The 12,844-nt window shown below is 45.5% G+C and overlaps 1 protein-coding gene across 2 annotated transcripts in view; it reads right to left on the reverse strand.

Annotated features, from left to right (window-relative positions):
• The window catches only part of LOC135905556 (cell adhesion molecule Dscam1-like), a 77,651-nt gene that overhangs the window by 51,025 nt on the left and 13,782 nt on the right, over positions 1-12,844 (reverse strand). For both annotated transcript variants that reach the window (XM_070535535.1, XM_070535536.1), the window contains exons 5-6: positions 5,021-5,198; positions 4,272-4,501 (exon numbers count right to left, since the gene is read on the reverse strand). In XM_070535535.1, the coding sequence (XP_070391636.1) occupies positions 4,272-4,501; positions 5,021-5,198 (408 nt within the window). The remainder of the gene's footprint in view (positions 1-4,271; positions 4,502-5,020; positions 5,199-12,844) is intronic.

The following is a 12,844-nucleotide window of genomic DNA, read 5'->3' on the forward strand; positions in this document are numbered from 1 at the left end:
TGGCGGGAACTGGAGCACACGCCATGGAGGCAAAGCGTATACCACTTCTTCGGAAGCGTTTCCCAGCCTTTCTGCATCTATGCCATCACTTCTGTCCTTTTAACGCCTTGTATTCCCTTTTCTTTGCCTTGCAGCCCTCCAGATGGTCACTCTGTGCTCCGTACCATTCCATCTGCTGACATTGTGAATAGAGTTCTCTGTATGCTTAGGTGCCGAATCCCCCTTAATTTTTGTCAGTGTTAGCTTTATATCATCCGTATAGGTTGAAGCGTTTGGCGAAGTAAACCATAGCAATTGTCAACTAAAACTGAAAGAAAAAGAAAGGTGCTACTATGACGTCGCCAACGTGAAATCCAAATATCGTTCGCAATATATATATATATATATATATATATATATATATATATATATATATATATATATATATATATATATATATGCACGAGAAGAAAGGGGGTTAACCTAGGCGCCCGATATTTATTAACCATAGCATACGAAACCAACAAACAAACGCACCAAGGACAACACAGGGGAAATTACGTGTACGTGGCACGCGTAATGTGAAAACGTGGGGTCGTTCCACACCTGCGGCAAGTTGTTTTTTCATCCACTTTCGTTTTCGTTAACTTATCGTTTCTTTAATTAACTTAGTAAGTACAAGTAATTTCCCCTGTGTTGTTCTTGGTGTGTGTGTGTGTGTGTGTGTGTGTGTGTGTGTGTGTGTGTGTGTGTGTGTGTTTGTGTGTGTGTGTGTGTGTGTGTGTGTGTGTGTGTGTGTGTGTGTGTGTGTGTGTGTGTGCGTGTGTGTGTGTGTGTGTGTGTGTGTGTGTGTGTGTGTGTGTGTGTGTGTGTGTGTGTGTGTGTGTGTTTCGGGTAGAGGGGTTGCAGATATCTCGCTAAGCGTTTTACTCCACAACTGCTAATTTCACGTTCATGTGCCGCAACTGTCTTGTGCATGTTCCGCTAACGTCACGTGCAAGTGCTCTGCTCCGCTCCCTCCAGAGTGCACAGCGCTCTGTATCACGGCGTTTCAGTCCGCGTTCGTTAGGTTTCGGTGGTACGCCTTTGCACCCCATACACGGCTACAAAAACTAACGGCACAATCAAGAAATATATATTTAACGTACGAAAAGAGGAAAAAAATGAGCCTCGAATGCGCTAATTGCAACAATATCTGCACGTCAATACAGGCAGCGTACTGAATGAGGATACCTATTGCAAAGATGACGTCATAACTCCTAAATTATGTGTGCAAGAGGTTGCTGAGTGCCGCATTCTTAGTATCTGACATTAACACGGAGTGGGAGGCTAAAGTGGTCGTACCTTCCACAGAGATCTGCCATATAGCCTTTGTCTCCAATCACATCATCGCACCAATGCCGATTTGAACAGGCAGAACAGTTTGCGCACTCCTGAATTAGTGAAGCCAATTTATTTTCATCGTAACATGGTTCCCTTGCATGCAGGACTAAACGTCTTTACACACAGGTAAAGTGCGCTCTCTCTTCAAATGCCTCAAAATGTTCTGCGGCACGCTCTTTTTTCACGCGCATTGAAGGACCGCGCTGTTTTCTGCGTTCCACTCAACAAGCAAAAAACGCCGAAAACACGTTGAGCTATAGCGTAAGCTTCATCGTGTTTTCACAGTTTTTTTGCTTCAGCTGGTCAATAGCCCTAATGACCAGGCCGTCAAAGCTTCTTCTTTCGCTTGACTAATTATTGGAATCATGAAACTTGGCTTTGCTGTGAGAAACGTTGCACACTTCGTGGTACATATTTCTCTGCTTTCTTTTCGAAATAATTCGCGCTTGTCGCGCACGCTCAGAAGATTGCTGGCATCGATGGCAAGGACTTACTTCCAGAAACTAAAGAAGATAGCGGGCTCTCCTTGCCTCATTAGACGTAAATAAGAAGGTGGTCGTAAAGAGAACTAATATAAAAAGTATAAGGTCAAGCAGAAACAGGCCAAACATCGGTCAAGCCGTGTGCCTGACACGCTCGGGCAGCAGCAGCAGCTTGCGATTGAAAAAGGGAGACTGGGCTTTTGAAGCTATTTCCGAACGAAAACGATTAGCTCGTTAGAAAGGAGTCGTTCGGGGGGAAAAAGGGCCTTCAATCACATTGCCCCTGCTCCCTCCTAGCTTCCCTTGCGCGAATGCCCTTCTGAAGAAGTTAGATTGGCACGATCAGGCGATTATACCACGCTCGTCCGAGATCGACGAAAAGAAGAAAGAGCGTAAGAAGCTTTTTGTTTGTGGAACGACATAGAACGACCGTTCAAGAAATAGGAGCTACGTCTTGTCGTGAAACGAAAGAAAAGTTAAAGTGCTTAAATCTATCGCAATGAAACTTAAAGAAGGCTTATCTCACTTTCTTCCTGACGTGCCGACCAGTGGAGCGGAATGGAGTTGACGTTGACGAAATGGTCATGACGCAATTCAAATCTCCAGTTTTCTATTAGTGTCAGCACTGGAATGGACACTGGACATATAAAGTCGAGGCAATACCATGGATGGCTGATTGCGAGAAGCTTACAGCTGCAATAAAATGAACAAAATTGTCTGTTTCGATACCCAGCGGCACTCGAAAGTAATGTTTGTATTTTGTGCAAATTTTAATGAATAGCTTAATGCGTCTGGCTTTAAATGAGCGTGTTTGAACAGACACATAATGTATCTGGTATTGGCTGGGGTTAGTCAATGCTGCAGTTTAAGTTGTAGCCGAAACAATTAACCAAATAACAATAGTAGGATATCCAAATTGATTTCTTCATTGCTTCGCAACAATTACACTGTATCTCTAAGGCTACATCAGTTCGTGTGCCGTATATGTAGCTAACGATAAGGCCCGACGTTGTTGTGCAATGAACGTGAACAGAACTCGCAAATCTTGGGCCTTCTACTTGTTACTTTTCTTGCTCTGCTGTCTCTGTCGCTGCTACCTTTTATCTTTGTAAATGACTAATCAACGCGGCAGTGATTGTAACTGTTGCATCAATCTGGAAGTGGGGATTTTTGCCACATCGTTCTGGAGCCTAACCCATGAGAAATATGCCCATGTAAACAGCCAAATGCTACCAACGCACCATCGGTGATGTTCACCAACTCTATCACCTTAAATTTTTGACATCCCCACTTAGAGACTTCCGAACGAAGTTAGGAGAAAAAGAGTTGAGAGATAAAGCGCTTGTACGAAAGGAATGAAGCAAAGTAAATATCTTAATCTACGATCACGCGATCTTCTTCGGTAACGAATGCTCTCGCTTATCATAAGCCCGCTAGTCAGCACGCTGTGTGCATCTTTGTTATCACTGCCTCGGTAACCTTGCCTAACTTACCGAAATGTTTGAAAAGCTAAACAAAGAACACGTACGCTGTGATAGCAGAACATACATTATAGGATTTCTTAGCTTTCGAATGCTTTCCTGAAACAGTTCTTCGCTATATTTTGATAGACACGGTTGCTGGTGGATGAAACGATCAAGCGGAAGAAGGCCAGTCACTGTGCTGTAACTACCATAGCAACACGTGCCATTTAGTAATGCCTGAAGTAGACAGGAAAGCGCAAGGACAGTTGAATAGTAGGAACAACGAACCAGATAAAAACACAGCCGATGCAGCATTCATGGGCACATGAAGTGTCCGCAGGGGGCCGCCACATTCGCGCAGATAAATGACAGAATTTCGTGAAATAATGCTATGAGCTTTTGAAGCTACTCTCAGTAAATGAGGACAATGCGAATAAAAAGTCACGTAGCAAATATTATTTTCAGAGCAATGAGAACTATGCAGCACACACTAGTCACCACGTGCCGACAACAGCTATGACAAATGTTATGAATGATGACGCTTGCGATTTAACTAGCTCTCAAGTGCCCTACGGGAAATGGAAATCCGGGGACTCGAAGCAAGATGGCCAACTGACGCATGCTATCGCAAACTTACGACAGAGACACAGAGAAGATAGACCGATTATTAAACAGCGATGGCTTGGCCAAACTATTTTATGATCAAGAATTTCTGGACTACGTGCTCGTTTTCTGCGGATCTTCACAGCTACGGGACAACTTTATTCTCAGTTCGAACGCCTGCAGTACGCACCGTCCCTAATCAACAAAGCTGAGAAAGTGCGGCACTGTAGGCCGCTGTCGCGACAGTCGACATACAAATACTCTCCATGCGATTGAATGCGCGCAATGTCAGTCGTATGAGCCGACTCTTGACATGATCTAATGCACCATAGGCGGTTGTTACACTGGGGCGAACACTTGCCTTTCTGCCAGACAATGCTCTGTATTGGATGTCCGGCCACTGCGCAGTGCAGCCGCATGGTGCGTCCTGCTAGAGCCGTGATGTTAGCCATCGGCCGCACCAGGGGTCTTCCGAGCACGTTCAGTCTGGCTGAGTGAGAGACACGGCCAACGCCGTTGCGGGCCGCACAACTGTACAGACCACCATCCTCCACTCGGACGCCGGTAAGGTTTACGTAGCTGTGCACCAGCCTGTCAACACAGAGAACATAGAACAGCGACAAAGAGCCTTCAGGCATCACTTCTGCATGGCGTCCCAAAGACACTGTTCTCAGCCATACAGTTAATGTTCTTCACACGTATAGCGCATTCATTGTCGAGCTTTTCCAACAATTTGTATTGGACCTTGTGCTTTTCACAGTCAATGGAATCCACCGCCAACGCATTTTCAAGAGCTGCAACATACCTTTGGTAAAAAGATTTCATTGAAGCATCTGCTTAAGTGCAGCCATATCTCGGCCATAAAATGTACGCGCTTCTCACAAGCGTTCTAAGAGATCCTCACGCGTCTTTCAACAAACCATTAGATTCACGCACTGTTGACCCCTTGATTCTAATCAGCGCTATATTTTTACAGCTGTCGTAGTTGAAAAGCGAGCAGCGTCTTGTGCGAGATTAAAGGTTGCATCAAGAGCTGATGGTAAACAAACATGAGCGCGAAGGATAACTGTCTGCAAAGTATGGGCGCCCACTCTAGATGGTTCAACTCACCGCTCGCCGCTGACGTAGTCTCCTATTCGGACATGGTAGTGTTCTGGCACGGGTATTCCATCCAGAGACCACGTGATCTGAGGCAATGGAGTTCCCGATGCTGAGCACCTGAGTGACACGCTGCTGCCCGGTCGCACCTGACGCTCGGTAAACGTGTGCTCAAGCACGGGGGCGTCCTCTGCAATCGTAATAAGGGAGGAAAAGAAGGGGTACGCAACTTGCCATACTGTTGCATCTTCCCGCCACTGACAGGCTTTTTTTTTTAATATGGGGTTTTACGTGCCAAAACCACTTTCTGATTATGAGGCACGCCGTAGTGGGGGACTCCGGAAATTTCGACCACCTGGGGTTCTTTAACGTGCACCTAAATCTAAGTACACGGGTGTTTTCGCATTTCGCCCCCATCGAAATGCGGCCGCCGCGGCCGGGATTCGATCCCGCGACCTCGTGCTCAGCAGCCTAACCCCATAGCCACTGAGCAACCGCGGCGGGTCACTGACAGCCTGACACTTGTCCAATTATTCACAACTGGAAGACAAGCCCTGCGTAGGAGAACATGAAAGTATGTCGGAGTGCAGTTTTGTTTCGTATGTGCACGAGTAAAATATGAGTGCACCTGGTGAGTGTCGAAAAGGCCAGCTACTCATATTTTGCGGGTGCATAAGTGCCATAAGATCAGTTTTATTGAACAGCATACATCGAAGACTGAGAAAAGTGCCAAAGGTATACTTGGGGAACAATCAAGCAGACAGGTAGGTCGAGAAGTTTAGTGGCCCCAGAGAGCTCCGTTTTCGTCATGACATATAATCCTAGCTAAATTTATCGATTACAGGTGTTCACTACTTTCCCATGCCGATGCGCACATACGCGGGGACTGTGTTATATACCTGCCATAAGCAATCCATCTAAAGCGTCATGTCTTTATAAAAGAGCGAAAGTCTTTTGAAGCTGAAAAACCAGTCAAAATATACAACGTAGACACGTAAGAAGACAAAGAGACGAGGCTGGAACTAGGAAGTGAATCTTCATTATGAAGGATAATGAAGTATAGCCTCCGGCAGCCAACCGGCGCATATGCGAGAACCATCACAATGGAAACGCAAGAAGCCTAATCCATAAACAAATCACCTGATACGCAATAACTCAGGAAACGCACTTCCTTGTCACTGATTGTTAATGACATCCAGCTCGCGTACGCCTTTCTCTGCTGAACGATATTGTCACAGGACGTGCTCGACCCTGTTAACTGCATAAGACAAGCAGACGGCCCTACAAAAATTTTTTTTCTGAAAATTTGTGCCCTGCATAATCAAAAGCGACTAGCCCAATAACAGCAACATGCGCAAGCAAGGCTGGCAGTCGACGAAAGAACAACCATCATTTAGTGTGTAGCCAGTATTCAAACGCTGTCAAGGAACAGGCGCAGAAATGTCGTCAGATATTGCGCGAGTTGCTCTGCCTGATACGATGGCCACGTCGAAACTACAAAGCTGGTGTAGTGGTAGGTTTGTATGAGTGCTTACTTGCTATAACACTCATCACTCGGAAGTCACAGCTGGAAAGCTCAGAAGGCACGTCGAAATATAAAACGCCTCAAGAATTTTCCTCCCTGTATTTGTCCTTACTCGACCCGAAAATATCAAAGTTCATCCGCACAGCCTGACTGCTTTGGGAAGTGCACACTGTTGGTTGCCGAAAGGGACGTTTGATATTCTCTCATGCGATCAATGATTTATCGGCCATTTCAGCCGATGTACCTTCCTGCATGACCAAGGGTTGCATCCTAGTTTAACAGCCTGGTTTACCAGTCAGGCTTACACCTCGCGTTCTCCTTCTTTGACTTTGCTGGCTGATGTGTCTGGAAGCCAGCTAAGTTTGTGGGGATGCGCGATTCTCACGCGTCTCCTGATATGTTGTTTTCCCGCACATGGTGTTGGGCTGCCAAGCACGAGGTCGCGGGATCGAAACGCGGCCGCGGCACAGCTCCCGTTTCTTGTAGTCCGGCTTCGCCGCATAGCTTTACGGCGGCGGTCGATATGCGAGCGATGGTGCGAGTGTTGCCTTGCTAACGCCACCTAATGGCGGGGTTACTTCGACGCGAAAAGGAGAAGGCTCTTCCTCTTTGGCTCCGGATAGGCAAGCGGTGCGGACCAATCCATGTTTCTGCGAGGCCGTCTCGCGAGGCCTATACCGAAATAGAGAAATACGATCGTTCGAACGCGCCACCGTTCACGTGACTGTACGCGCGAACGACCAGTGTCGTTAGCGCGTTAGTGTCCAGCATGGGGTGAACATATTAGCTCGCTATCCAGTCGCGGTGAGTCGGATTCCCTCGATTTGTCGCACGCCCATCGGCATGTTTTGTGGATAGCAACTGGACTAGCAGGCATTAGTCTAGGAAAGGTGAAATGAATGCGCTTGTGATTGTTTCACTACTGTGTTGTCGTTCCTTTGTCCCAAGAGCAGGGGTGAAAATCCCACAAGTTGTACAGACGCATCGGCCAGAATAATCGTAAAAGCACACGCTCCATCCAACACACCGGTAAATACGTTTCTTGTTTGATACTCTCAACCTACTGTATCTAGTTGGCATGCGGGAAGGTACATCGGCCAAGATGGCCGACGTGTCATTTACTGCCTGCGAGAAAGCAAAGCCTTGCGTTCGACAACCTACAGTGCTCACTTGCCGAGGCATGTCAGGTAGTGCGTGTGTGCTGATCAGATGTTTGAAAGTTGCTGGGTTTCGGGTCATGGAAAGACAACTGCAGAGAGGGAAATTTTAGAAGTTTTTTATATTGCCACGTACTTTTAGGCTTCGCAATTATGATGTTTAAGTGACGAGTGTTATCGCGTGTAAGCACTCGTACAAACCTACCGCGATACCAGCATTGTAGTTTAGGTGTGACAATCGTATCAGGCAGACCGACACGTGCGATATCTCACGATGGTTACACGCATGTTACTTGACAGCATTTAAATACTGGTCACACATAAGCGATGGTGAGGGAAGAAAGTTTTGTAGGCTTGTTATATCATTAGTTAAAAAAACAGTTACGTTCATGCTTTCGTTCCATTGTGTGCTAGAAAAGGGTTAACTATGTGTACATTATATCGATGATATTGTTGGTAAATCATTCATTAGTAATTTTTCGCAGTATTTTCGGTGTAATTCTGTGACTTATATGATAATACAACAAATATGTTGCAATATGCAACGTAATTTGCATATGCATTTCCTTATGCAGCGTAACTTTAAGTGTAATTCTATGATTTGGGAACATATTGTATTATGAATTGTAATATGCTTGCTTTAACTCTACCTTTGTCACGGCTATCTATAACCTCAACCTATAGACATTGTGCAGCTGCTGCCGTATAACGGTCACCTGCGCCCTCTCATGCCGTTTTCACGGTTTTATCACAGTATACCTTCCAGTGTATTCTCAGGTAAATAAATTTGAATTGAATTGAATTAGGCAGGAGAAATGTGTGTGAGCGCGACGTTTAAGCCTCAGTGTGAAGGAATTACGTTTCTTGAGTGGTAGCATATGCGGTGATTTGCTTCTAGGTGAGCTTTCTGCGCTGGTTTTGTGATCGGGTTCGCATACGTGCAGAAGGGCTGTCGGAGGTTATAGATATTTGCAATTTCCCATAGAAAAAATTTTATTGCAAGTTCCGGCCTCGGCCCGTCGTATTCATGCTTAAGTACGTCGTGTTTTTAGCTAGTTTCTCATCTTCAGTCTTTTGACAACCTACCCAGCCTTCGACCTCGTTTGAAGGCTTTTGTTCGGCATTTACGCGGCCAACGCCATGAAATTAATCCACTGTTTACAATAGAACGCCTTTTTTTTTGCACGTCCAGAGCTTACAAAATGTAGCAAACGCTCCAGACAATGCGCCCATTGAAATGGCCAGCCGGTTACTATTCTGGAGGCAAACACAATGCGCTGGGTAATGTGCAAGCGCCCTGAATAACCTAATCTAAGAAAGAGTACGCGATGCAGGTCTCATTAGGCCTCTTATCTCCCACACTCTTTATTGCTACGTTGTGGGAAAAAAATAAATTGGGAGGGAAAAAGCCTCCATTCGGAGTGTAAACCAAATTAGGAATCACAGATAGCTTCCGAGATAAGGCGAGAACATTTGAAGCTCATTGTTAAACTTGAAAGCCCGCCGCACTCTACTGGTAACCATCCTTTGATTAGGTGATTGCTTCATTTAGAGAAGTGAACGATGGCAATTTATTTAAGTGGAGGTTGCGGCAACAGAAACGCGTGGGTGGCCCTTTATCTACGAGACCGTCGAATTTAGTGTGAGAATATAGCAGGAAAAGTGAAACATATTATAACAAATTTAAAGCAAAATCCGTGAATTCGTTTACGGGACGAAGTCACACAACGAGCGCAAGCAAATCAGGTCGGAAATAACCACGATGGAAAGCAATGGGCGGGAGTGAGATGGTCGCTTGCTTTTGCATAGATAAAGCAGCGTATGACGTATATTTGTGGCCTCACTGAAATAGCGGTCTATGCAAAGTGCCGGACGCGACAAAGAAGCTCTTGGTGATATGGACAGAACAGAAAATGAGGACTCATTCAGAATGACAGGCAAGAAAAGATTGCAGTCATCGTGCAAGAGCCTTGATTCGCATTTCAGCTTTCGCAGTTCGCACAAAAGAAGCTTGCGAATATGACGACCATAGATGCAATGAGAAAAAGCATTTGCCGGCCGCAGCACTCCTTCTCGTTTGCTCTCCTTGAAAAATAATGTTATGTGCTCCATTTGAACATAATGAGATGGTAAAAATGGGCGGGTCGTCTCCTGACCTCTGCGACAACCGAATGAAAAAAGCTTACTCCACTATTTCTGCGTAGAAGGCAACTTGTTGACCTTTCATTTTTAGAGTGGTTTATCTCGTTACATGAAGGGGGAGGGCGACGGGTGGGAAGGCATGCTTTGAGAATTGCATAGGCAAACGTAATAATTAAATGATGAACGAAAGGATAAACCCTTGACAACAACTGTTTATTGAGAATGGTTTATTGTATGAACGTATTTACTGATCCTTTCAATTGCCTTTCGACGGTTGCAGCTTGGGGGCCCACAGCAGGTCAGCAGTAGGTGAGGTCTACTAAGTACGCTGCTTAAGCTAGCCTGAACAAAAACGATAGCTCTCGTTACTGGGGGTTGAACCGGCCGCTCGCATTACTTTTAGTATTTTCTACTACTATTATTCTGACATTTGCTTCTAATCTTAACTTGCGGCAAGTTCTTTCTTGCCACACTTGATCATAAACAAGCTCTCGAGTTCCCTTTATAATTTGCGTCTAAACTTTATTTTCTTCGGAGCCTAATTGTGTCCTCTTTCCTTTACGACGTCGTTGCTAAGCCAGCCGTACTGCTCAGTAAACGTTAATTCACTCTGTTTACGACCTGTCCTTTGTGTTGATGGTCGCAACCTTTTTAACCAAGGAGCATCTTTTTCTTTAGCTGCACAGAGCTTTCCAAGAAGAACATAGAAGTCGGCTTATCCCAGAAGCAGTGACGCACCTCTTATAAAGTGCTGTAGCATTGTCGCAGTGTCTAACCCTGCTAGAAGCAGCGTGGCCGCTTTATGTGGTATCACATGGAAAGCCTCAAAACGCTGAGAGAGAGAGAGAGAGAAAGAGAGAATCACGCCGAGTAACAAGACCGCGCGGACAGGCTTGTATACTAGCTGCTCTTAAATTAATTAAGCGTGGCCAGGACCTCAGCGTCATAGCCTTATACATGCCAACGTACATTACCCGGTTTACTTAGTCTCGGAGCAACATCCACCACGCGTGCTTTTACGGGCTCCTTCTTGCTTCGCTGTAATTACGTACTGGGCCGAGGAAGAGCTTTGCAAAGATGCGTCCTATACAAGCCAGACAAACGACATTGATACTGCTTTTTCTTGCAGTAAATGCTTTAGCTCGATTACCATAACAAGACAGGCAATGTCCCAGATGTAAAAAGAAAAGTCTTAATATAGCACATCCCTTCAGCTTAAAACACCAGCGCAAAAAGCACTGATTGTCAATGCCGGAACTAAAAGCCACCTGTCTGAATGAAACCGTCTGCGCTCATAAAATGGACCAGCTATAGCTTTGAAATCAAGCGCCTAAGGTTCCCGGTATCAGGGACGACTCTGTGAAGCCGGAGATTCGTGATGATTAAAGCCGGTATTCTGTGTAGCAATGCCCCTTTGGGCAGTCGGAGTGGGCGTAGAGAGCGAATTTGGTAAAAGAAAATCCGGGGAAAAAATGAACTGACGCGCATTTACGAGAAATTGTACATAAAAATATCCCAGGTAACTAATGCCTTGCTGGTCCGTCGATGCGCCTGTGGGCGTGAAGGTTAGGGGAGAGAAGGGGGAGAGGAACGGACTTCCAGTGCAACAGCACTGCACTGATGGCGGTAATGCCAATAGAAACTAATAATCATAACAAGAATAATAATAATCTGCAGCCATTCTTATTACGCAAGTGATTTTCCGACCATAGATTTACGTACGAAGCGTTCCCGCTTTGCTGCAATAGCCCGGTTTCAGGCGCTTGATGACGCGTTGGCACGTCAATTATAGCTTCATGTCGTCTCTCATCTGCTATAATGACTATTTTCTAAGCTGTGTAACAGCGCGTCGCAATCAGTTAACGCATTACGTCCCTACGCCCTATAGCGCAGTGGGAACCATAACGTACAGAATCGTGTGCTGGGGAGTGGAGTAGGCGCAGAGCAATCGCTCGGTGCTAATAACGGACGCAGAGAATGAACATGATTTCTGCATGAACACACATGCATAATGAATCTTCCCACGGAGAGTATTACGCAAGGCCGAACTTTTTTAACGGTGAATTTGACGTTAAGGTCCACAAGAATGAATTGGAAGCATCTTCTATTACGTTGTGGCTAAAACAAAGAGAACCAGGGTACAACTTCCAGCAGGCTTGGCTGGAGCGTGGAAATTGTGTTTTTCCTTGATCAATACCGCATTATACAACATGGTCTGCAAGTTCATGACGTGTTTGTCCGCACTCGCGACACGCTCATTTTCTCGCTCCGGAGTATGCGGCTACGTTAACAGACGCTGATGTACGTCGAAGCACCACTCCCACGCTCTAGGCGCAAGCGTGATGCGAAGTGTGCTGTACGCAACTGCATGCTTGAGAGGGAACTTACAAGTGCCTAAGGCTTTCCAGCGAAAAACTAGCGAGTAATTAGCCAGAGAAGGATACATTTCTTGGAGGCTGTCGTTTTTTTTTTTCGAAGTGCTTTGGTAATGTGAAAAGCGAAGGAACCTCCTTTAATGTAGCGTACGACAAAAAAATAAGGTTACCTGAGACACAGGTTTCGTGGAAGTCAACAAGCGAGCTTCACTGCATCGCAGCTTCACGTAATGACCGAAGTTGAAAGAAGAAATATTTGCACGTGGAGGACTCATAAAATATCAGTAACAAAGCTTGGAAGTAAATCCTATAAAAAAGACTGTAAAATAAAGTAAAATAAACCGGCATGTTTACTTTACCAGTTTATATCACCGTGACGACCGCCAATAACGAGGTAGTAAAGGAAGAGGGAGCAAAGAGAGATATTCCCTTAAAGGTTATCTTTAAAGGAATACTTTATCACAAGAATTTTGTGTCCGCGTGCTATAATAACACAGCTAGGTGCCCTCCCGTCAAGCGGGCGGCGTTCTCTCTCAACTTTTACACCGTGTGGCCATTCCTGTTTGGCGTCTCCTTAGCATTGCATAAATGTAATAAATACTCCACGACACAGCAACGCTGTTGCGCTGGATGACGT

The sequence above is a fragment of the Dermacentor albipictus genome, chromosome 3, assembly GCF_038994185.2.
Source record: "Dermacentor albipictus isolate Rhodes 1998 colony chromosome 3, USDA_Dalb.pri_finalv2, whole genome shotgun sequence".
NCBI lineage: Eukaryota > Metazoa > Arthropoda > Arachnida > Ixodida > Ixodidae > Dermacentor > Dermacentor albipictus.